General features: G+C 31.8%; 1 protein-coding gene across 2 annotated transcripts; it reads left to right on the top strand.

The window, feature by feature from the left end:
* The first annotated feature begins 1,070 nt into the window (after positions 1-1,070).
* Positions 1,071-25,308, top strand: LOC148602398 (beta-galactosidase-like). Of its 2 annotated transcripts, none has more exons than XM_088551994.1 (17): positions 1,071-1,199; positions 4,571-4,734; positions 5,736-5,886; positions 6,616-6,679; positions 7,283-7,377; positions 9,718-9,901; positions 11,267-11,322; positions 12,784-12,905; positions 13,340-13,380; positions 14,615-14,730; positions 15,619-15,693; positions 16,684-16,779; positions 18,600-18,707; positions 20,142-20,282; positions 21,174-21,280; positions 22,865-22,985; positions 24,727-25,308. In XM_088551994.1, the coding sequence occupies exons 1-17, from the start codon at positions 1,125-1,127 to the stop codon at positions 25,009-25,011; spliced, it is 2,001 nt and encodes a 666-aa protein (XP_088408120.1). In that variant the 5' UTR covers positions 1,071-1,124; the 3' UTR covers positions 25,012-25,308. The 2 variants fall into 2 exon arrangements, with proteins under 2 accessions (XP_088408120.1, XP_088408119.1); XM_088551993.1 differs by lacking the exon at positions 9,718-9,901 and adding an exon at positions 8,923-9,121.
* Positions 25,309-27,366: the final 2,058 nt, after the last annotated feature.

Genomic DNA, 27,366 nt, shown 5'->3' with positions numbered 1-27,366 from the left:
AAAGCAATGTTTTAATAAACTGATTCAATGAAAATTGTATGTGTCAAATCCCGAAAAGTTTAAAGCCACAGCAGTGGTAAAAAAGGACTTTTGACAAATTGAATTTGCTATTTTTGATATTGGGTCCGCTAAGATGAGCTGTGAAGTTACTTGGAGTTGATATTGACTTTAAACTTAATTTTGATTTTCATATTCAAAATCTATATAAAAAGGAAGTGCAACTGTTAAATATTAAAAAAAAAATTAAGAAGAAACCTGAGTAAATCAAATAGACTATTTTCATACATTAATTTATACTGTCAAACTTTATTTTTGTCCACTGTCATGGCACTTGAAGAGATTGAGATTTGTATACTCAAATTATAGTGCAACACATGAAGATTTATTAAATATGGCAAGAATGTATATGAAAAAAAAACCAAGAACAATGGCTACTGAAACTTCTAGAATATTGAATTAATTGGCAACACCTGTATTATTCTACTTGATACAAAAGAAATCTCACAAATATGACTTTAGATATTCTAATTTATTACGGATTTCTAGTGTGAAACAACAAATCATGGTATAAAATCTTTCAGGTATGCTTGCCCCAGCTCTTTGAAATCCTCTACCAAATTCTTTCAGAAAAATAACAAATTTTAATGAATTCAAAAACCAGATATCCTTTTAGAATGGAACAAAATGTTCCTGTTTGGTCTGCAAATAATATGTGAAATATCACCCTGATAGGTGCATCATATTCAACATAAATTTACTCTTATATTCCATTTTGCGGCTACTTATAGTTGCTTTAAGGTTGGTTTGCATGATTGCTATTTTGCATTTTTGCTGAATGCTTTAGTTCAGTGTCCTGCTTATAGCTGCTGCATATTTGTCTTGTATGGTTTTTTTTTATTTGTGTGTGTGTATAACTCTATGTCATGTATGCTGTTAATCTGTATATAGCGTTTTGTTGGTTCGGAAGCTCTTGAGAGCTTATATTTATTGTTATATAAATTGCATTGCCGACATCTATATATCTACCCACAGAAGTGAAAATAGCGGCAAACTACGTAACAATAGGGTTATACAATATAATCACGTGATGTTGACAAAAGTCACATGATTGCAGAAAATTCAAAATGGAGATTGCCAGACCAAAGAATTTGCTAGTCTTATTTGCTTTTCAACTTATACATTTTTCGAAGCAACTAGATGTAAGTAATTGGCTTTATTTCAATGTTTGATTTTTTTCCATTGATATCACCAGTTTATCATGACAATGCTCAATGTTGAATTTACAGCAGTTTCACACGGAGCACAGGAGCTTGCTACCACTATCAGCAATCCCTTTAGGGATCCGGCGCTGAAGATATTTTTTGTTTTGACCACCACCGGTCGTATTTATGAGGCAGATGTAATATGTGTGGCAGGATGGCCTGTAGATTTAAAAAGTCAGTTAACTGACTTGGCTAAAGGATTAATTCTTTAGCTGAATCAGTTTTTCACTGGCCTGCCACCTATATAATATATATTCTTACATGCATTGTTTGATTGTTAAGTGTCAGTATCTGTAAGAATCAAGCAGTCTAGGGTTTGATCCTCGGTGGGACAGTTATATTTTGTTAGTCAAATCATGCTCTCCCAAAATATTGGTAGAGGATGAAGTTGAATATATTGATATGTTTACAGTTTTACATTAACTAGGATTTATTTTTCCTCATACATTGTCAATACTTTTAAGATTTGAGCAACATTTTGTTTTTGTTAAACAAGTTCACTTCCTGTCAGACTGAAATCATTATGAGGATTTTGTCCTCTAATAAGGGATGATTGCTGTCATTTTTTTCATTAATAATTTTTACCTTTAATCTTTGCAAATACTATACTAGTACTTGAACACTATACTTGACTGAACTCAGAGTCAGTATTACCAGTAGTTTAGCTATAAACTGAAAAAAGAAAGATGGGCTGAGGAGGAGGGCACTTAGGGAACAATGTGGTAGATGTACTGGGGACCCTCAGATTGGTCAAAATCAGACTACTGTACCTAATGGATAGACAGGTGAAAGAAAAAAAATTTATTTCATACAGTTATATAGAGATGACTTGGATGATACAATACATGCATATCAAAATTTCTTATGAAACATTTAAATTATGAATTGGGACACAGGAGCTCTCAGAGGGACCTGGCGTACCTATTTAGCATCCCACGTTGGGAGGAGGAGGGACTAAAATGAAATCAATGAAAAATTCAGAATATTCCACTTGATAATGTAAGATTTGTGGTAGATTGTTTTGTTAAAATAATTTCTTTTACATGAACATCTCCCACATGACACACTGTCAGTGCAAGATTATCTCCCATATGAAGAGTTCTAAAGGTGAACAGGTATGACCTTGGTCTTTGAGGCACAATGCTCCTAATTTCTATTTACAGAGGGCATTGATGTCTTACTTAGCTGCTGGACTAGTACTGTACCTTCAGACCCCTCTGCAACGTGTCCAACTGTCTTAGGGGAATATCAAAAAATGTTTTGTTTGGATTTTCTGACCTTATTGAACTTGAATACATATCACTGTTTAGTAGTTTTGCTTTTTTAACTTATCTCTTAAATTGTAATAATAAAACATTATTTCTGCAGTAATTTAATTTGACACCTTTACTGAAGCAACCAGTTAGTCAAAAGGGAGAAGATATGCTTCAACTACAAATGTATAGAAGTTCAGTAGGCAAGAGAATCCATGTGATACAAGGCAATAGTTACTTATACCCTTTCTGAGCTTGGGTTCATTTATTAAATAAGAAAATACACATTGATTTGCTGCTTGTGATATGATACTATTCTGTGATCATAAACAAAAGCATCAATTGATTCTCTATAAGCACCACAACTAATGATCATATATGGTATGAGTCATCTCAACACACAATGACACATGTGACTATACATTGTAGGTCAGTTGAATTTATTTCATATTTTAATGCTTTATTTTTTTGTTAGACTTGCTACAAGCCCCTCTCTTTAGATTAAAAATAAATGAAATAGTTCATAGATTGCATGTACATGTATCTCAATCTACTAATTATTGTAGCAGTTGGAAATGGCGTTATCAGAGAGGTTAATTACATAAATTTTCTGTATAATAAAGTGGGATTTGTAGCAAGTCTAGTTTTTTTGTGTGATGAAAGTGTCTTACTTTCCTAATCTTCAGTTTTAGGTGCTATTGTATTTGATTCCTTTCGCTACATTGTGTTTGTAGATTGCCTCAGTTTCCTGTTTCCATGTTCAGGCCATTAATGTACTTGAATTTTGATAGCCTCAGAATTTAAAGATTTGATAGAGTAATCAAGGGAACCAAGGTTAAAGCGGTAATCAATAGAATGTAATCCAGAGACAAAGACCAGACTTGGAAAACAGACATACACAACAAAGAACATAAAGTAACTAAAATCATACATACAAAGTAACAAAAGCAAATGTGCAACTCAAACTCCACTAAAAACTGGGAACATAGACCAGTTGCACTGGTAAGGTAAGCGTCCTTGATGTTATACATTGTACATTTTTTTCTGATATTTATGTTTTATATTTAATTTGTTGTAGAAATTACTTCTCGTCATGTTTGAGTGTATATTCTATGATGCAGATTGGTTGATTTTGACTGCCGTCAACATAGCATATGAAATTATTTGCCCATACTAGCTCTTTTTTATTTATTTAAGAAATTTATATGGTATGACTTTGACAGAATATTCACCAGTAAAGAAAAAAAATGTTGGGACAACACATTTCCATTTTAGGTCTCACTAACCACTTCCGGGTCAAATGGCCACCCCCCTATATAGTACCAAAAACACACTGAACCTAGACATATGCATTGTAAGTGCATTATTTATGTGTATTATGATTAAAAGTAGTCAAAATAAAGCTGAGAATGTGTACTTTAAAATCATATATGTAATAAACTACAAATGAATATTGTTTACATGTGTGAGTAATTTGCCTCCGTGCTGTCAGTTAGCAGAACAGGTAAAAATGTGGATTTTCAGTATTATTTATTCAGTAAATTTTGTGAAGAATTTCTAATTCTACATCGTACCATTAGCATAATGATTTTGGAAGCCTTATTTTCCTAGCTTCGCAACGGTATGCAACTTTAAGATGTCATTTGTCCTGGGAATTCACAGTGATACTTTGAAAATTACTTTTTTAACATGTAAAGTAATGGAAACGTTTGAAGTTGTTAGTGAGACCTTACCTTGCTATGAATAACTCATCTTGTGACATCATGCAAATAGGGTTGCAGCTGTCATATGAGTATTGTTTTAACTGTAAGGAGTTAGGGAAACAGAATTTAACACAGTGAACAAATGACTATTCTTTTTCTGCTGTCATAAAAGGTAAACAGAAAATTCTATGCAGTTTGAGAGTTAGTGTAAGTACCTACAACTCTGTAAAAAGGTTGATTTCTAAGCATCAACCTGTCTATTTAATTATTAATGACATTTTGTGAATTGAATTACAGGTTAGTACTGTACTGCTAATAAGATTCTGTAAACTGAAGATTTCTTTCTTTTTAGGGTAATAGAACATTTTCTATTGATTATGAACATGATACATTCCTCCTGGATGGTAAACCATTCCGGTATATCTCTGGTAGTATCCATTACAGTAGAATCCCATCATACTATTGGAGGGATAGGTTAGAAAAAATGAAAGCAGCTGGGCTGAATGCTGTTCAAGTGTAGGTACTATTAATGTACTTGTATGTTTGTTTATGTTTTTGATTGGTCATATATAATTACAGTAAAAACTGTCTATACCAAACTCTGAATAATCTGGAAACCTGTCTAAAACAGGACACTCTTTTAAGTTCCAATGTATCAAATATCAATCAATGTTATTTTGAACTTTAGTCAATCGGACACCTGTCTAAACCAAACCAATTTTCAAGTCTAAAATGTGTTCAGTTTATACAGGTTTTACTGTACAAATCAATTTCATTTTTTACTATAAATACAGTTTATCCTGATAAACATTTGTCTGGATAAACAGATATACCAAACAATTGCAGGATGGTAAGTTAAGCTTGTTAATGCTGTCTAAATACATTTAAAGTAGATGGAAAGATGACAATGTAGAGACAGGTACATCTATATGTTCTCTCTGTGAGTTCATGGGAAGATGACAATGTAGAGACAGGTACATGTACATGTATATGTTCTCTCTGTGAATTCATGGATTTTTAATTCCTGGGTTAATATGTTCTTACACTATTGAACATTAGGTATTTCTTCCATGAGTGAGAAATTCTGTCTTTTGATGAGTGGCGAGCAGCTAAATGAGTGAAAAGATGAAGAATTTCTCAAAAGAATGGAAGAAATCCCAGATCTTGAACAGATGTTGAGTGTAAAAACATATTTCTTCCATTTTATAGCCAAAGCTGTGGAATTACAATAAAGGTCAAGGTGTAATTTGCATAAAATATGTCTTGTATTTCTGGGCATGTAATTATTCATAAGTTTTTGTATAATTTGAATATATAACAACATACAAAGATGTGGAACTACATCCAGAAAGTTCGATTAATTTATTCATAAACCCTCTGAACTTTACTGGACTACTTTTACATTGTGTATTGCGATTGGCTTTTTTACTCATGACAAACATGGTCGTATGCATCTGTATTTTGCCTTGAAACTTATATATTTTTTTTTCATGGTAATGTATTTGGTCTGTTTTTAGCTATGTTCCTTGGAATTTTCATCAAATGGAAGAAAACCAGTATGACTTTGATGGAGATAAAGACTTTGTAGGATTCATCAAAACAGTACAGGATGTTGGACTGTATGTTGTTCTTAGGTCTGGTCCTTATATCTGTGGAGAATGGGATTTTGTGAGTATGCAAGAATATCTACATTTTAAGAATTCTCAAATAGTTATTGAAATGTAATTTACTGGTAAGTACAATGTTTATTTATGAAAAAATTCTTTTCCAATCATGCAATTTTACTGTGTATGTAGTAATCTAAGTATTTAACAATTAAGTTAATAAACAAAGTAAGCAATTTGAAAGGAGAATGTACACATATAAATGGGATAAGGCATAATCTGAAAGGGGAGCAATTGCTTGAGCCTATCATAAAAAACTTTCATCAAATCTTTTACTTATGATAACATTGGTCAAGTTTAAGTTGTAGAAATTCTATGAAAGCTCTGACGAACCATGGAAGGAATTTTGAAAATAAATTGCATCTTGTGCACATTAGTTGCAAATTGTTCTTTTAATTCTTTCCATTTGGGCTTTAGGAAAATTCCAATATTAGAGATTTGTTATGAAACCTTGCTCTGTGCTAAACACTATTGGTTCAGGATCTGTACCTTGAATGAGATTTGGTGTCTCAAAATTCTCAATGGTTTCCTAAACAGTCATTTATTTAGCACGAAAAAAATTATTGAAATTTTAAAAAAAATTGGATGAAAATTTTCATATTGATCAGGATACACTGAAGTGACTGAATTAAAGTATGTGAGGGTAATGCTGTGTTACTGTTATCTTACAGGGTGGATTCCCTCTCTTTATTAAAGTATGTTAGGGTAATTCTGTGTTATTGTTATCTTACAGGGTGGATTCCCTCCCTTTATACTAGCAAAGAATCCTAAAACAGTTTTCAGAACTATGGATCCAAGTAAGTGATTTTTCTTGAAGATGATTTATAGCTACATGTATATATTACATATTATGAAGAACAATTAATACTGTACACAGGATACGTTACATGTAAGGCACAGGAAGATACAAAATAGAAAATGATGTTTTTTTTTACATCCATGCCAAGGGGTTTTCCATGTCTTGTTCATCATAAGTTAAAATATCAGATTGCCTTCATTGTTCAACCTACAGAATAGAAAAGAATAGAATGATTTGTTAATACTAATTATCAGTCATATCTGGCATATACAACATATATAATTGCAAATAATTAATACATGTATACATATACAATATCAATACATATGAAACAATAAAAATCAAAATAAAATTTCTCTGACATTATTACAGGGATTTTTGAGATCACTTCTTACTTTTGTTGATAAATATATGAAGTTTGCAAGTTAGTTGATTACCTCCTTATTTTCATTTATAATTAAGCAAATCAATTTATTTTGTTGTGGTAAAAAGGTGAAATTTGAACAATAATTCAAGTCTGTTTGTCTATAATTTTCATACTTTTTACATTTAAGTAGAAAATGTTTTAACACTTTTCTGTTTTACTGAGTTTCATTTTCAGCTTACATTAAATATGTGGATACCTGGTTAGATGTTCTGTACCCAAAGATAAAACCCTTGCTGTATATAAATGGAGGTCCTGTTTTAATGGTGCAGGTAAATTGTTGTTTATTTTTATGGAGGAGCATTTAAGAACCATCCTGTCTGTCTGTCTGTCTGTTCACATATCTTGTAATTCCTCCTAAACCACTTAACAGATTTTGATGAAATTTTATAGAAAGATAAGATATCATATGTAGGTGTGCATGAACTTACATTTATTTTGTCCAGTGCCTGCTAAGGGTGATAGACTCATTTAACACAGAAGGTCAAATCCTTCTGAATAAACCAATCATGAATTTTGATGAAACTTTATCATGTTTATGGACAGGATATGCATCATATTTAGATGTGCATGAAGGAAGATCATTATTACTGTGAACATATTAATTTATGCAGCATACTAAGTTTTGCCATTTTCATGGTGGACACAAAAGTGCAAAAAATAGTACCTGTGAAATTGATTTTTAACACTATATTAATCATTTTTTTGCAACCATGAAAATTGATCTCTGCAAATATATTCACTGCGAAAATTAGCCACTGCTAAAATAAATATGTTTACAGTATCCGATGATATATATAATGATATATTGGTATTCCCAGAAATGTTATTGATTTCACTAATAAGTTCAGCAAACCATTATCAAAGAAAAAATTCCTGGAACAGAAAAATTTCAGACAGGAAGAAAATGCAAAGAATATCCAAAGGATTATAGAAAAGCTAACAATCACCTAATAATTTTCCTTGGGTAGTTGACTAGACTACTACATATATTACAAGAAATATAAATTTCTATTAGACAATTCATTTCATATGGTAAAAAAAAATTTCCATTGTCCAGTCAACTATCCAAGAAATTCATTATTTAATCAAGACTGACTCAATCCTCTGAACATCATAATTGTATGTTCATTTCAAAGTTGTTTGAGTAAAACATGAAATAGATGAATTACTTTAGGATGTATATTTTTTTGTATTTGTATTGTAGTAGTTATTAAGTAACACTCCACATAAGAATCATGCAAAATGTGATTCATGGTTGGAAAGCCTACATATTTATATTTTTTACATTTTGTTTAAAATGTCATAGTGAACAGAAAGTAACAAGGGAGATAACTCTGTAAATAAAATCTAAACTACAATAGAAATTATTAGATTTTTCATGTGGATTATCTCCTAAGAGCAGACAGATTGGAATGAATAATTATACATTTTATCATATAGACCTATAAAGCAACTTAATAGCAAAAATAAAAATATGCAGCCTTTTTTTAGTTGTATCACATTTTACAGAATTTGCATGATTCTTAGAAAGACTTCTTCTTAAATCATTACCTTTTAGAGTAGACATTTTTAATAACCTTGTACCATTAACTTATTCTGACATTCAAATAAACTTGTTCTAAATTATACTTTCATCATTCAGTTACTGTGGATTTCAATGCTTTGTTGTCGGGGCCTTCCAGAGATTATTTAAAGGTGTGCTTACACTCATTGAAGACCTTTTGGTGATCTCTGAAAGTATTTGACTTATATGCCCATGCATTTGTTACATTTCACCATATCCAGTTTTTTTTATTGTAAGACTTGGTTTGTAGATAGAAAATGAGTATGGTAGCTATGTAAAGACTGGGGGATACTGTGACCATGATTACATGAGATATCTCAGGAGCAAGGCTAAATCTCTCCTTGGAGAAAACGTTCTTTTGTTTACAACAGATGGTAACCATGACAACCCAGAACTGAAGTGTGGCACCATTGAAGGTGTTTATGCCACGGTTGACTTTGGGGTTACCAGTAAGTGGAAATGCGTGGAAAAGGAAGAACTTGTACAAAAGACATTAGATACTGTATAGTGGGTAATTTTGCAGGCTTAACCTTTTTTCACGGTTATGAAAAATTTTAACCCAAATATTTTGGTGTATAGGCTTTTTTCATCCATTCTTAATTATTTGACACACACAAAGGATATACCACAAAAAATTAAAACAAAGTATAAAGTTAAGAGCCTATAAAAATTATCTGCTCTGCAGAAGTTTTTACATGTGTTTTTGTTACCTGCACTTTACACTAACTTCTTTCTTGTTTTCCTTTTATTTCATATAAAGCTGTTTCTGCTTTGTACTAACTTATTTTGATTTTTGTTTCATTTTCAGTGCCAAATTTCCTACACTTGTCTGCCTTGAAAACATCTTTGATTTTGATCCACTGCTTCTGATTTCAATATTTTGATTCTTTTTTTTTATTTACAGTGCCTGATTTCTAACACTTGATCTGCTTCAAAAACATCAATATGAACTGCATCTGATTTCTAACACCCTGCTTTATTACACATCGGTGGTTTGCATGTTTGATTTTGTTCACAAATTTACCCACAATCCTTTGGTTTTCAGATAGAAAATGAATATGGCAGTTATTTTGCCTGTGATTATGATTACCTCCGTTACCTCCGTCAGAAAGCTATTACACACCTTGGTGATGGAGTTGTTCTGTTCACCACAGACGGAAGTGGGGACGGTTATCTTAAATGTGGAACACTTCAGGGAGTCTATTCTACTGTGGATTTTGGGGTTACTAGTGAGTTGTCTCTCTTTCCTTATGCGAACATCTTTTAAATTACAATGAATTAAAGATTTTTTCTGCTAGTTATGATAGAAGTCTAATATACTAAACAACAAAAAATATTGATTTGCCTTGAACTATTGAGCTTTTCTTTATGATTACTTGTAGTATCAATAAACCCTTGTAGTAGTATTTTTTTTTGGGGGGGCCTTTTTTGCAATACCATTTTTAACACTTCTCTAATCAAAACTCACCATAATAAATTGACATATTATATATGATCTGTAATCAATATTGACGCTTGACTTCACTCCTCTTTTTGTAGCTGTAGGTGCCAAGTTAAACAACTCTGACATATTCTGCTGTCTTAATAGCCATTTTTTATTGTCATTCATTTCTTAGCTCTTAACCTTACACAATTTCATGATTTCTTTCCATTATGTCTCAGTTTTCTATATTGTGACATGTTATGCTTCTTAAAAAAGTTATGTATGTTTCTCAGTATTTTTAAGGGAAAATTTGATTATCTATACAATTATGGCAGCTCAGTGCATGTGACATTACGTTTTATGGAACACTTAATAGAGACATGGACCAAGGCCTATGGTGGAGGTTGATATTGTTTTAAAAGTGTTCCATAAAACATGATATTGCATGCACCAAACTGACATAATTGTTATATTACATTTCTCTGTAAAAATTTAAGAATTTTCCGCTGTGTGAGTTTCTATTCATCACGATTTTTAACAAAAAATATTTTGGTATACATTTATAATTTGCTCGCCTCAAGTATAACCACTTTTTTATGTATTTATTTTTGGATGTCCTTTTTTTAAGGGGAGCAAATTTAGGCAAATATCTAGATATTATTCACTCTGATAATTTTGCTACATAAAACACTTTTATCATGAATGATGTCAGCTGTGCAATATCACTTGTAAACAAAACACCAAGCATGCAATATCACAAATTATTGGTGTTTTAGAAATACATTGTTGAAATGGAAACTATAAAATATGAAATGTAATAATAACAACTATTGCAGTTTTAGAACAGTTTTAAATGATAATAACATGATTACAATCACAGAGATATTTTTATGGTTTCAAAGTTTATATTTTAAAACTTCAATATATTTCATACCTGCCTACATTTAAAAATATCCATTAGGGATTTTATGCATGAAATAGTCTTCAACACCCAAGAAAATCTACTGCACTACTTATTAGAAAATATTGTTTTATTAAGTTGCGGGCAAAATTGCTATTTAAAAATTTAAGTTTTGGAGCTGTCATGGGGGAAATACTCCAAAAATAGTGACACTTGGCAGGTATGCTGTTAATGTGACAATAAATTTTAATGAGAACCATTTTATTGTAGTGGATCCACAAGCAGCCTTTAAACCACAGAGGGATTTTGAGCCAAGAGGACCTTTTGTGAGTATTTTTATTATTGCTTATGCTCAGGTAAAATCTATACAGACTTGCACAATTGAAAGAAAAGAGACAGCAGTGACAAACATAAAAAAATCTGAACTCCACTAAAATAAAATTATTTGCTTGGAAAAGTTTCGTTGGTAGATAATGATGTCCATTGCTGTTCTAGACATACCATATGGTGCATTTTTTTTTGCAGGCATAAAATTTGGCAATTTTGAGGGGAAAAATATGCAAAAAATGTTTGTTGATTCTTATTTTGGTCGATGCTAAGTAGTCCTCAGTACTTTATGATAAGAGAGACAATTTTAATTTCCAACTTTATTGACTTCCCTTATAAGTGCAGCAGTATTCCTGCTTCTCCTGTATAAGGAGTTTACATCTCACAGTTGTTTAGATATGCGAGAGCCTGCACTAGTTTTGTAGATTTTTAATAAAAGTCATCGTGATCTTGTCACTTGACTTATTAACTAAGCATTCAAGATGTTAAAAAGTTTCCTGTTGATATCAAGATCTTATCACAAATTATTTTTGTAACAACAGAACAAATAATCACATGTGTTTTCCGTACACCAGTCTAACCCTGAATTGACTACTGTTATATCTATTTTGACTGTTACAATGTAGGTGGACAGCATTAACACTGGAATTCTTATGACTGATATGTAGCCAAATGTTTTGCTAGCAGTAAAACTGGGTTTTACCCACCATTTTACTGTGTAAAAACTTCACATATTCGAAGACTTGGCTAATTTCATTTTCTGCTTTATCCTTGATTCTGCCAGTTCTTCTACTATTTATAATTTCCCTCCCATATATATAATTATGAGCTTGGTAATTTTATTACATTTATTGTAAAATGCAACACTGTATTCACAAGTGATTTTTGAGTTGTACATTAGCTGGTTAGGCCACTGGTGATTTCTGAGTTATACACTGGCTGGTTAGGCTACCAGAGATTTCTGAGGTGTACACTGGCTGGTTAGGCCACCAGTGATTTCTAAGTTGTACACTGGCTGGTTAGACCACTGGTGATTTCTTAGTTATACACTGGCTGGTTAGGTCACCACTGATTTCTGAGTTGTACTTGGCTGGTAAGGCCACTGGTGATTTCTGAGTTGTATACTGGCTGGTTAGGCTACCGGTGATTTCTGAGTTCTACAATGGCTGCTTAGGCCACCGATGATTTCAGAGTTGTTCACTGGCTGGTTTGTCCACCAGTGATTTCTGAGTTGTACACTTGCTGGCCTTTTGAGATTTAGTTATAAGGCACAGATTTTAAGGGGAGGACCTAAAATTGGGAAAAATTACTCGTTTTTCATCAAATATTTACTTTTCTCAAATTCTACACCCATCAATTTTCTTGCCTCACTTCACTCAGCCTTCAATTCTATTTTCTTCCCCAACCTGTAATCCTGGATTTGCCCCTGCTTATTCTATAATATTTGTTTACATTCACAGGTGAATTCTGAGTTTTATACTGGTTGGCTGGATCATTGGGGTTTTGCTCATTCAACAACAGCGTTAGACAGAGTGGCTAAAAGTTTAGATTTACTGTTGGACTATGGGGCAAATATAAATATGTAAGTCTTCTGTGACCCTGGTATTAGTTACATATTTTATTTTACAAATTGACATGGATAATGTACCTTGTACTCCTATCATTTTGTTTTGGAAATAGATTATTTTATGAATAAGCAATAATAATTTCTTTGATTATCTAAGAATGATGAAAGATTTATATAGGGGGTCTAAATAAAAAAATGTTTCGGTGCAAGTCAGATCTACCCAGTATATAAAAAAAACTATGACATTTATGGATTTATGAAAAGCATGATGTTACAATAACTTGATAAATAAACCTTAAACAATTTGATTTTTCGGGCTTTTTGTGCTTTCATCTTCGTGCATTCTCATAAAATAAAAAAATAGTTATTATTGGTATACTTTATATTCATGTTGATTGACAATTTTCTGTCACAGTTATAAATGTATTGGAGATTTTCTTGTATTTCAGGTACATGTTTGAAGGAGGGACAAACTTTGGGTATTGGAATGGTAGGTGTTCTGGTTTTTGTTTACAGTATTGACATACTTAGTGTGGTTCTTGCTCTTAAATTTATTGTCTTTTTTTATGTTTTGTGTTGCTACACTCTTAAAAAAATTGAAATTTCATCAGCTGTGGAAGAAAACCTTGTCTGTCAATTGGGATTTATGTAAGAATCTACTTTTTGAACAAGTTCTTACAGAGTAAGGGTAACAACAAAATTACCAAACACTAATCCAATTCATATTCAAGTCAAATCCAAAATAAATCCAGCAAAATAGATATTACACCACTGGAGCAGCTGGTACCACAGTGGTGCTGAATTTGTACGGGTATTTCAAACAAAATGGTGGATTAAATCTTGATTAAACACTTCCATTGCAGCATGGATATACCAGTGGTGTTTAAAAAGCATTTGGTTGCTATTGTCATAGTTGGTAAATCAGTGGTAAATCAGAAAGTCTAGGATTTTTAGAATTTCTTTAGTCTTTGGGAGAATTTTTTATAATTTATAACCAATAATATAGTTGACCTTAGGGAATGGAGTTTTTCATTGATTAAAATGACAATCACCTAATGAACTTCCCTAGGTAGTTAACTGGACAATTGACATTGAGATTTATTCTTTCTATCATTTATAGAGTGAAATACTTATGAAATGATAGAAAGTTAATTGCCCTGTTAAAAAACCTAAGACATGTATATATATATAATCTACAACTATAGCAAGTGTTTTTAAAGTTGTAGATTCTGTTTCTCTTATTTTTTTTTAAACCGAAACAGCCCTAAAAATGTGAAAAAATCCCCCAAAATAAATTGTGTGTGAATCATAGTGATTCAGATTTGCTCACTAATCTGTTGATATCACACACACATACTAATATTCAGATTAAGGTAAATCGGGCAAATTTAGACTATTCGTTTAATTCAGTTCTTCATAATCATCTTCAAAAAACTTATTCAATGTAAAAAAAATGCAAGAATATATCTTGTAATAACAAAATAAAATACTTCTGACCATCTCTGTAATTCAAGATGGAGTCCAGGGCAGTTAATTTTATAGCTTATCGAAGGCCATGAAAAGGAAACTCTATAGAGATAGAAATATTTTTTAACCAAATTTAGACGGGAGAGAGACTTGTTCATGATCCATGCTTTCCCATGCATCTTTTCCTGGGAAAGTCTTTATCTAAAAGAAAGGTTAATTTCAGATTTGTCAAATTATCTAATTCATGTTTTTTCCAGGAGCTAACTACCCTGCTTACCTACCAGTACCTACAAGCTATGATTATGATGGTCCATTAACAGAATCTGGAGATGTCACTGATAAATATTTGGCTCTCAGACAAGTCATATCTAAGGTATGTTGTAGGTATGTTGTAGGTATGTTGTAGATTTAATCTGCTTTTTTGGGTTAGGAAATGTTGAATGAGAGGTAAACATCCATGAGTTTACCACTCAGTCATTTATATCAGAACTATAAACACAAAACAGAAAGACTCTGTAAAACTTTATTACCCTTTAAGTCTATTTGTGTTATGCAATTGTTTTGTGAATAAAAAATAGAAAACAGAATTTTCCTCTTGAAGTACTGAGAACATGATGAAAGTATTGTAGTGTATAAATATTTCTGGTATACATAAAGAAGTTACATATCAAAATTTCCCAATGAAGCTTAAATTTACATTATTCATCAGAAACTTTTATGTTAGGTTAATAAAAGTTTTGTTCAATGAATTTCACAGTGAATCGCTCTTTAATGATGACAAGAAAAGAGAGGAAAGCTAAACTGCTTGTTCTATAAAATAAAAGAGCAGCTTATGTATGATTTTTGATGACTATTATAATGTTTAATGCTGTATCAGGGTCAAAAATATGTATTTATGCATATGTTTAAATAATTCTGTATATGCTAAAATTCAATTTATGCATTTGCTAGAATCGAATTCTGTATATGCTAAATAATTTAAGTATTTGCTTTATTCGAATTAAGGATATGCTTCAGTATTTTAGCATATGCACAATTCTAATTATGTGTACACTTAAATATCTATGCATATGCTAAAATAAATTTTGCATATTCTAAAGTATTAATGCTTAACTTGAATTATGCATATGCATAAATAATTAAGCATAGGCAAAATTTAAATTAAGCATATGCATAAATTGAATTTACCATTTTTTACCCTGATACTGCACAAAAATAATATTTTAAATAAAAACAAATATTGTTGTACACGTTTTTTTAGTACGTTAAAGGAATGCCATTACCTATACCTAAAAACACACCAAAGATGGCATATGGAAAAATACAGATGAAATTGGTGAGTAAAACAATTTTATATGTCTCAAACTTGACATATTCATTTTAAAGTATCAAAAGTACAAATTATTCATTGAGAGAGAATTTATTTAGAAATTAGTAGCTGTCATGACTACTATGGAGTATAAACACAACACATTTTTAATTCTGCACTTTATTTTCTTTCTAAGTTACAATACACAGGGAAATATTATTCACATGAAATTAACATGAACTTGACGTGAAATTAATATGATTTTCATGTGAAATTCACTTAACATGAACTGCATGTGAAAAGTATACATGAGATTCATATGGAGGCTCAATTCACCTGAATTTCACGTGAACTCTGTTACAAATTTTATTTGCTATTTCAGTCAAAAATTGATTTAAATTTGTGTGAAAATCATGTGAAATAATTTTGCCTGTGTAAAATATTTACTATCTTGGTGGACTTGTGGTAGCCTTCTCACCATTTGTCATAGAGATCTTTGGTTAAATCCATGTGACCAAGTCACACCAAAGACTTTCAAAAAAAGTAGTTCCTGCTTCTAAGTCAAGTTACAGTATGGAATAGAGTTTAATCACGCATTATCCTGGCGTCAATTTCACAAAAATTCTGCATGTGTTCTTTGATTGTTTATTAGTCTAGTACAGAATATGTTGTAGAAACTTTCTTCTGAAATTAAATATTTGCTGATGGTAATTAAAATCAATCAATCAATGAAAATTAATTAGTTAATCATGTAGATTTTTTTTTGTCTGATTGAAAGTTTCAGGTTTTAGTTGTAAAAAAGGAGAATTTTATTTTTTCATATTAAATGTAATTTTTCCATCTTGTAATATACCATATGCAAACAGAATGAGGAATAACTCAAGATATTTAATTTATTTAAGTGTGAAAATTTTCTGTTTTTATTTTTTGAGTCCTAATGCCTACTGTGGATAAAATGAAAAATTTAAAAATCATCACAGAAAAACTTCTAATACAGTATATATTGATCTCCTACAGGCTGGCACTGTGATAGATCTACTGGACCACTTACGGAGACCAGACCAGAAACCAATTACTGCTACCTATCCTGTTTATATGCAGGCTTTTGGACAGGTACAATTTTAATTTTGCAATTATTTTACTTTTTAGTTTATTTTGAAGAAGTGTCATTGTTCTGTAATCGTGGTCATTTATGTGATCTCTGAAAGTATTTCGTATTTAGGTCATATGCTAATGCATTTGTTGTGTTTCTCCATATCTGTTCCTTTCCCCAATAAAAAACCCCTGCTGTTTGAATTGAATATATTTGTCATTCTATCTGCCTGTCTGCCTGTCTGTCTGTCTGTCAAATTTTTGGTGCCTTATAGCTAGAAACTCAGCATTTGTTCTGTAATCTTTAAATCTCTGCTTTTACTTTTTTTTCACTGAAAGATGTCAAACTTATCACATGCTTATATGAAATAGTACAAATTTAAATCTGCCCTTTAAAAGATTAGCTAGCAACATGATTTCAGTCATTTTTGAGATTTTTATATCTCATCTGCCTAATTCTGTTAAAGTAATATTGTACATGGAAACCAATTTTCATGGTTTTCGTGGGTAGGCAAAACCACGAAATTTGGTTCCCAACGAATGGGAGATTCCCATTAATATGTATACTGAAAACTTCAAGACCACAAAGTCAAGAATCCACAAACTTGTGTTTATTTCCTGATCCATGAAAATTGGTATCCATGAATTTAAGTACTTTCACAGTACTGAGGATGCCAATTTTCATGGTTTTCGTGGATAGGCAAAACCACAAAATTTGGTTCCCAACAAATAGGAGATTCCCATTAATGTGTTTAATGAAAACTTCAAAACCACAAATTCAGGAATCCATAAATTTGAGTTTCTTTCCTGGCCAACGAATATGGTATCCACGAATTTAAGAACTTTCATAGTAACTCCATTCAAATAGTGAAAGTGCATGGTTTTATGGAGTTACATTTAACCAATAGTTCATCAGATGTAAAGTTTTATGATGCTTGTGGGACCTGTTCTTGTAAATTACTAACAGAAAACTTAAAACATTAAGCTAGAACCAGGAATATGTTTGTCAATGCTTTTTAAAAAATTCTGACTATTGAGTGTCTGTTCCTGTAAGAATCAGGCAGTAGGTGAAACATGGTATGAATAAATCCCATCATTTTTGATAATGTAATTTGACTATTTGCACCATCAGAATCAAGGAAAACAGACAAGATTTTCCATATCATACTGAACCATTGAGTTACAATTTCATTGAAATGCACTGAAAATGAATATTTCAAGGGTAGATTACTCTGTCAAAGACCTCATTTTTCTAAAATTCTATTGACAAATTTCTGAGTAAATCCAATGATGCAGAGATCAAATAATGGTCTTTTCAAAGAGGGGAAGTATTCTTGAGTAATATTTTATTGTCAGATTGGTGGGGTTTTGACATGCATGTTTCTGATCTTTTCCATTTTGCTTGATTCTTACAACACTTACACTTAAATGTGATTACAAACTACACTTATAAGGTATGCTTCCTTTTGCCAAAGAGGACTTTAAGATTGCACTCCATAGTCAGTCTGTCCATCTGTCAGTCCAGCAAATCAGTTTTCTGCACTTCTTTTTGTAATGCTTCAGCTATACATTTAGTATTTAGTACATTGCTTTTCCATGACAAGTTAAAGATTGATTTGAATTTTGTTCAAGTCTGTTGTTTTTTGCAGTGTTATGGTCCTTGGATTTAGAAAATTACTCCAGTAGTGCAGACTCAGTTTCTGCCCTTTTCTCATTACACATGAACAAACATAACAAATTATACATGAAGTGTGCACTCTATTCTCTTCAACAGATATTTCTTCCAGTAGGGGACTTTGTACTGCAATACAATACTCTCATAATGCATATTTAAATTTCAGTACCAAGGTTTTGCTTTATACAGACATGTGTTTAAAGAAGAATATCCCACACCAAGCAACCTAACAGTTGTAGGAATTAGAGATAGAGGATATGTTATGATTGATCAGGTACGTGATACAGTGTTTTAGTTGTTTTAATTTTATGGCTGTCTGTCTGTCTGTACTACATATTCTTAACTAAGCAATCTTACAGTTGTAGGAATGAGAGATAGATCATACATGTGCTTTGGGGTCATTGTTTATTTTCATGTCTTCCTGCCTGTACTGACATTTATTAAGAACAGGATAATTAATTGGAAGGAAAGAATAACTAAAATATAACCTTGAGTGGCAAACAACATTAAGTAATCAAGTGAAATCTCCAATCATTCTCAGAATAATATTTTCTGAATGTTTCATAGTCAGTTTTCAAATGAATTAAAATTGGTTGTTTTGTTTAAGGTGGATTGGTATTTCAAAACATAATTGACGTAATGTGAAAATGAATCCTACTTTGGAATGAAGGTCATCATTTTGTGTTGACACTTAACAACAGTACAAGAATTATTAAGGTCAATTTCGGAATGTTTCAGTTCATTTCCTAGAATGATTATAGCTTCCATCGAAATGTAAGGATATATTGCACAGTGTTTTCTCATTTTCCATTGAAATTAACAATAAAATATTTATTACTGTATAATACAAAATGTAATAATTATTATTAAATGTATCTTTTCAAAATGCCCAAAATTTAACACACCAAAGTATAACTTATGCGAGTATTTAGATTGCCAGTTTATATATTGGTGTATTATCATTTTTGAGTGAACGACAAACATTACAGAAACAAATCTTACCTAAAGTGACCTCTGTTAACCTTATTACAAAAAAGATTATGAATGTATTTATAATTATTTATTTTATCCCAAAAAAAAAAATGAAGAATTAAGTAGCAGTCTTTGTAAGAATCATGCAAAATCTGAAAAATGTGATACACCCCAAAAAAGGCTACATATTTTTATTTTTGTAATCAAGTTGTTTTATGGGTCTATACTTTGAATTGTGTAATTATTCATTCAAATCTGCCTGCTCTTAGGAGGTAATCCACATTGAAAATCCAGTAGATTCTATTGTATTTGAGTGCCATTTACAGAGTTATCTCCCTTAATTTCGAAATCTACAGTGCATTCTATATAATTTTTATCTCCTAAGAGCACGGGTTATATGAAAAACCACATGTTTATTTCTGTTTACTATGACATTTCAAACAAAATATCAAAAATAAAAATATGTAGGCTTTTTACCCATGAATCACATTTTGCATGATCCTTAGCTGGAGTGCTACTTAATATACCAATGGTAGCGTTAGAACTAGATAGAATGTGTTTTCACTCTGATGGAATGGCCAAAAAAAAAACATCAAATTCGAACATGTTTTGTCAGAAAATCACCAAAATAACCCGACCCAAAATATCAAAATTTATGGTGTGTTTAGAGCCTCAGTACATGTAGTTTTTAATTTTATGGTTTTTGTTATCTTCCTAACATGACTTCTCATTTTAGGTTCCTATTGGTGTATTAATCAGGGAAAGAAACCAGAATTTATCACTTAGTTTTACAGCCAGGAAAGGACAGACTTTAGATATTCTGGTGGAAAACCAGGGCCATATCAACTTTGGTTCTGGTATCAACAATAATACAAAGGTAGTATAAGATAGAAAAATACCCTATAGCCAGAAAATTTGTGATGTTATAGTGTAGGTTATATTTGCCAGGTTTTTGCAATTGAGAAAATGGAATCTTGCCAAATTTAATGCAAGACATTTCACAGTTATCTCCTGCAGACTGTATCTAATGACTTGAAGAATAGACCTTGAAATTTGTTCCCCCTTTTTACAGAACAATTGACAAATTTGGCAGCCTTTAAAATTTCCTGCTATATGATTTGCATAATTACTGCTGTAAATGTATTAATTTGCATTGTCGGTAATTTTCATGATATCTTTCAAATGAACATATTCACAGGTATCAATTTTGCGGTTTTAAAAAAATAATTATTGCTATATGGTATTAAAATTTATTTTGGGGGTACTATTTTTTGGCATTTTCTGTCCCCTGCAAAAATAGCACAAATTAGTACACCATGAAAATTAATATGTTTACAGTATTTTACATATGATGTTCATGTCACCCTGGTGAATTGACTTTCATAAAAGACATTTAAGAGGAAGTAAAGAGCTTTTTTGTAGGGGGTAATTAGAATAGAAGGATTTACATTCTTTCAGTGTTTTTGCTAACCTTAGATAGAGTATGCATCCCTCCACTCTTTTTATCCACACTTCGCCCCTTTTGATTACATGGCATTGTATTTCTGTCACAGCTTCACGAAAAAAAATCCAGTAATAAATTTTTACTTCTTTTGAAATTTCTTTAAAATATCAGTCAATAGTTAGGAGAAGTACACAATCTGTCTTATAACCAAATTGTACAAAAGTAAAGTCTTCAAGCATTTAACATGGACATTTTCATTCTCTTTGGTTTTGCAAGTTGCTAGAAACATTAATAATTGTGTTATTATATGATCAATGTTTTCAGGGAATTATTCAGAATGTTACTGTGAGTGACATTATACTCACAGACTGGCAGATGTTCGCTGTTTCTCCAGAACTTTATAATCCTACTACAGTTCCATATAACACACGGTAAGGAATCATACACAGAATGTATATGTAACACTAGGTGGGGGGTGGGGGTGGCATTACACTGTCAAGCTTGGAAACGTTCCCCAGTGTTTCTCAGAACTTTATAATCCTACCACAGTTCCATGTACAAGATAAGGAATAATGCAGAATGTAACAGCAGATGAGGCAATTGTGACCAACTTACACTTATTCGTTAAGTAACCTAACTAATAATTAAATTTGTCAGTGTATTTTACATGGATAGAAATTTTTTTTTCTTCATAATAAAATTTTCACAATCCTGGAATAAATGATACCTTTTTAGTGATGAGCAACGTCCAAAACAGGAAACAGGAAATAACTTTTAAGGTGTCCTTGCCGACCCCCATGCTCAAAAGATTGCTGAAAAATAAACTATTTTGAACAAATTTCCCATGTTTTATATAGAAAATGTGGTTGCAGGATAAAAACACAATACATGAACATTGTTGAAAACATCAATATATTTACTTGTACTCACTTCGAAACACTCAGATTACCTTGGGGAACCCATGAGATCTGACTGTTCATAAAGCTTGTCAAATAATTTTTTTATTCTCCGGCAATGTACAGGTGTTGTGTTTTTAGTGGGATGAAAAATAAAAGTTGCAGCAGGTAGTACCTGATATATTTAATTTGAAGGCTAATTCCATGACCTTATACTAATACATGTATTATAAATTACAAAAATGAAATTATTATATACCATCTGTTTTAGGGAGTGACTTTAAACTTGGCTTCAAAATGTAGTTTGCAATTAATTAAGTAGCCTTAATGTATTAGGGGATTAGGAATTCCTGCTCTGGGGTTATAAGTTTGTATTTAAGTCTGTTCCATATTTAACATTTGTCCTGAATGAAAGAGTAATCAAGGGAACCAAGGTTATAGCGGTAATCAAAAGAATGTAATCCAGAGACAAAGACCAGACATGGAAAACAGACATACACAACAAAGAACATAAAGTAACTGAAATCATTCATACATAGTAACAAAAGTAAATGAGCAACTCGGACTCCATTAAAAACTGGGAGCATAGACCAGGTGCACTGGTAGGGTAAGTGTCCTCTGTTTTTCTAGAAACACCGGCCAATTGTTCATAAGAAGTCAAGTCCAGGGTAGTCGAAAGAGGAAAGAAAAACAATGCCATGTTGAATAAATAAGTTTTCATGGCGCAGATGAATACATTGTAATGATCAAGGAGTTAATGATGATGACCAATAAACTTCTGTAGTGATGACTTCAATCTTGTAGCAACATAACCCTGTTCCAGAAGCCTATTTGTTAGAAGTTTAGCGTGATACAAAAAGTCTGCATAGTTTCTGCAAGCTCTGGCATAACATATGAGTTGTGATATGGACACTCCATACGCAGGTGCAGAAGGAAGTTTGCCACAGATGAAAGGAAATTTGACAATTCTGAATGAAAAGTCATCATGTTTGTAATAAAGTTTGAGATCAATGATTTGGAAAAAATAAAATCCAAACATTGAAACAAATGATTTTTGTTTGCAAGAAAGGATTTTTATCTTCTAATATTTAACTACTGGTAGATATTTATATTTTTCAGGATAACAAAGCCTTATTTTAGTAAGGATGGGAAATTGATGACACCTTCTCTATACACAGGACAGTTACCTCCCTTTAGTGAATCATATGACACATATCTTGACCCCACAGGATGGTCTAAGGTAATAAGACTAAGATTAAGTAATGATAAAAAGTAATATATGTTTTGAAGTGGCTCAGTTTAGTGTAAATGAGCAAAAAGAATGAGTAAACAATGTCCACTTGTAAAAGGTAAAAGGGAAATAATTACAAATAAAACACATGAAAAAAATAGATGCCCAAGTTTTCAGCCTTTATGGTTTTTGTCAGAGGCAAAAAGATGTTTTAATTGTATTTTATTTGTATTTAGTTCCCCTTTACCTTTTAAATGTCGCTATTGTCTGCTTTTTTTTTATATTACTCTTAAATAATAAAAGCTCTGCTAATTGAAAAATGTTTTTTAAAGAATTAACATAAAGATATATTCAAGTTCCCACATTTTTCTTAGTTTGTTTTCTGAATTTTACTTGTTTCTTACAAAGACTATAACTTCAGAGACTATTCTTTACACCCATAAAACTTCTTGAAATGATTCTTTTATCAATTTGATTATATAAGTTAACAAAGTGGTGGATTTTTTCTTATTACTTTTTGGTCTACTTAATTCATAAAGAGACAAGTAGCATTCTTTTTTCATTTACTTCATTTTGTTAAATGGTTTTTACACAAATTAATGCTGAAATTTTCAGAACAAAGAGAAAAATTTGTGGTAGTATGGAAAAATGGGTACTATCAATTTTTTTTACTGACAATACCATGTCGAATAGACAAACTCACACTCGCATGCTAGTTGAGATATTTTACATGATTTTGTCAGTATCAAATTTGAAAGGAACTATTCTGTCCAATTTTAGCAATTTTGGAAAAAAGTTAGTTTAATATACATTAATTTTTTGTATTACTTTTTCGGCATAAAAATCTAGTACTGCAACTAAACACTGTTGTTGCATGACATCATTTTTTTTTGCAAATCTCTTAAATATTTTATGACGTCACAATCACTCTCAATGTTTTGATGGATATTTACAAGTATTTTGTCATGTACGAAATATAAAGAAATATCTGTCAACAATATTGAAGGATAAAAGTACAGATTACTGATACACAGTTGAAATTCATTATGTAGATGCATTCATGTGAAAGTGATGTGATAGTGAACTACTTAAAAGATCAAAATTTGAAATTGACAAATAGTACCTGATCTGATCCGTGCAACAAAAGTTGTCATTGATCACAGATCCATCAAACCGCTCCATTAAACTGGTGATCTCATCACATGACCACAGTGCAACCACAATATTTTGCGTTTTCATTTGTTTGTTGTTTTTTTTTTTTTGGCACTTTTTCACGTATTTACATAATGAATATATTTAAACATCAAATTATACTTTAATTCCACATTTCTTTTTAGTTTAAACAGATCATTCGTTATTTTACATAACAAAACTGTGATCAGGTCGGTTAGCGGTCACTGGTCATCGATCTGTCAGTGGTCATTGATCTGTCAAATCATTGCACAGATCAGTTCAAGGACTGTATTGAGAACACAACAAAATTGATGAACGAATAAGCAACAAATTGGATGTAAATACACAAAATACACAGAAATCTGAAACCAAATGAACACCCCAGAATAAAAACAAATACTTGAAACATTGAATTGGTGTACTTGTTGAGTTAGCGACCACTGCTTTTTCTAGAAACAAAAAGGAGTTGCCATGGTTATGGCCGGTGAAACACAAAAGAAGAAAACTATGTAGGTTGGTCTAATATAGAAGTGTCCATGTTATGTAAAATAATTTAAATATTTGTCATTTATTTCAGGGTCAGGCCATAATACAAAATATAAAATCATACAATTTAGGACGGTATTGGCCAGTAGCTGGACCACAAATTAGACTTTTTGTGCCAAAGCCATATTTGGCAGGAGACAACAAAGTAAATAATCTTATAATGTTTGAGCTAATGAGCTCGCCATGTGGTGCACAGACAAATTGTACTGTTGAGTTTAAGGACCAACCTCTAATTAATGCCACAGCTCATGGACCGTATGTAAAAGAAGTGTCTCGGAGAGTGGAGGAAGGATTTAATTGGCATTTATATCATTGAATCTATGATCTTTCAGTAGAGATAGCTGTTTAATTGAAATCCATGCTGTAGAAGGGAAATTTGTTAGACTGATTTATATGGAAGAGATTTTGTCCAAGACGTGTTTTATTTACAAGCTTCACAGTAATGCAGAAACAAAGGCTTACCAGCTGTTGTTAAAATATCACTTTATCTTATTCAACACAAACACCAAAAGTGACTGGAATACTAATTTACAGAAATCTGCAATATAATCTTTTCATTTTGCCAGAAAATATGTCGGACTGTGATATCAGGGAATACAGCATTTTATGATAATTGTTTGTGTTACTTGCATGTTTTTATGACATGAATACATGTTTGTTACTTAAGGTTGCCCGCTGGTCTCATTTTAGACTTTTTGCCAGATTTTCAGGATCCCCGAGTTTTATCCAACTAAAATGACTTAAAAATTTTTGTCTGTTGACCCTATGTTTTCTTTTTCTTATTTCACTATATACTTCGTTCATATCAATGGGACAAAATATTTTGGCATCCATGTTATTTTTCATAGTTTAAGGAAGTTTAAGAGAGTAATCAAGGGATCCAAGATTCTAGCGGAAATCAAAAGAATGTAATCGGAGGACACAGACCAGACATGGAAAACAGACACACACAACAAAAAAAAACATTAAAAAACCAAAAATAATAGGAACAAGTAACAAAAGTATATGAGAAACTCTGACTCCCTATAAAACTGGGAGCATGGACCAAGTGCACCGGTAAGATAAGCGTCCTTGCAATGTTGCTCAGTTGCATATCAAGGAGAAATCAAGAGGAGTCCATTTTCCCGTCAAATTTTCTACTCCTTATTTCCAGAAAACTAAATCATTATCCAATCAATTTTATTTGGTATTTTTGTTTCCACAAGAGTTTACTGCAAATACTGCAAAACTTTACCAAAAGTTTTGAAAGCTTGTTAATTTAAATTTGAGCAGCGAACGTTCTGAATAAATTTTGGCCTTATCACTTTTATGCTACTGTTGTACATTTATTAATAATAGCACTTCAAATTTTAATAGTGAACAAACAAATAACCAGACAATGATTGAATGTTCATTTTTTGGCTTTGTATCAACTTTCATGACTTGCGTTCTGAGCTTGCTTTCAATAACAGTGCGCATTCTTTAAGGCAACTATTTTGTTGTGCCTGTGTATAATGATGTTTTGGGGCCAGCGGCAGCCTGCCATGTGATATGAGGGTTTCCCCATCGTTCATTGAAGAGTTATGGGTGGCCTATGGCCGACATTTTCAGCCCAGTGGGGAAGTGGTCTCTGATATAGATCATGCCTATACTCGTTATATCACTGAGTGAACTTAAATGGTTTGTTTGTTGTTTCAGTTCATTTTTGACTTACAATTAAAGGAATCATTAAGTTCTTATAAAACTAATTCCATCACATATCTTGGGTCATTAATGTGACTTTTTGTAGAATCTATTTAAGGTGTTAACAACACTTTTTTATGCCATCTACTTTCAAGATAATTTTCAAAAGTATACTTGTCAGATATATATATATATGTTGACTTGCAAGATAATAACATCTATCGTTGGTGAAGAAGATATTGCCTTGTGTGTCATATAAAGCTGCACTTGAGAACTTTTATTCAATTGAATTTTTTGTTTCAATGTATGTGTTTAGTTTGTTTTAAATCCACAAGAGATGGCTCAGAAAATGATTCTAGAGTTCCCTAAAAAGCTACAAAAATTTGCACAAAAGAAAGAGTTATTTCCCTTTATTATATAGATAGCAGTGTTTTATCGAATGTTCCCAGTGAAATAAAATTCGATAATTTACACTGTGAAATAAATTCGGTAATTTCACTCTTGGACTTTCTCCTGCAAAAACGTCAGAACTTTGAAATCAGTCCACCGTTTACAAAAACTTGAGACGCCATTTTTTTTATTTACTGAAGGAAAAAACCTGAGAGGATCCAATAACGACATTTCCGGTTGATCTCGGGTAGACTGGTGACCATTGTAATTAGGGTAATAAACAGTAATTTAGAGCTTTAGTGGTTATCGACGTGACGTTATTTAAAAGGTGTGATAATTATATAACAACAGGAGATGATTAACAATTATCCCAAGTTTTAGTGACACACGTTTAAATGATTAAACGATTTACTACCGACGATTGGGACTCATTGTGTAAATATTGATGCGGGACTTTAGATCTTTTGATGGTTATGGAAACATTGACCGTGCATCCACTGAAAATGAAATTAACTCAAAATATGGCTTGTTAGCTCACCACAGGCCATGTGAGCTATTGCCATCACTTGTCGTCCGTCGTCGTCGTTAACAATTATACAAAACTCTTCTCCTCTGAAAC

Source organism: Perna viridis, chromosome 11, assembly GCF_037379345.1.
Source record: "Perna viridis isolate PV_CMFRI_1.1 ecotype Kerala chromosome 11, ASM3737934v1, whole genome shotgun sequence".
NCBI lineage: Eukaryota > Metazoa > Mollusca > Bivalvia > Mytilida > Mytilidae > Perna > Perna viridis.
This window is presented reverse-complemented; position numbering and strand designations above follow the sequence as displayed.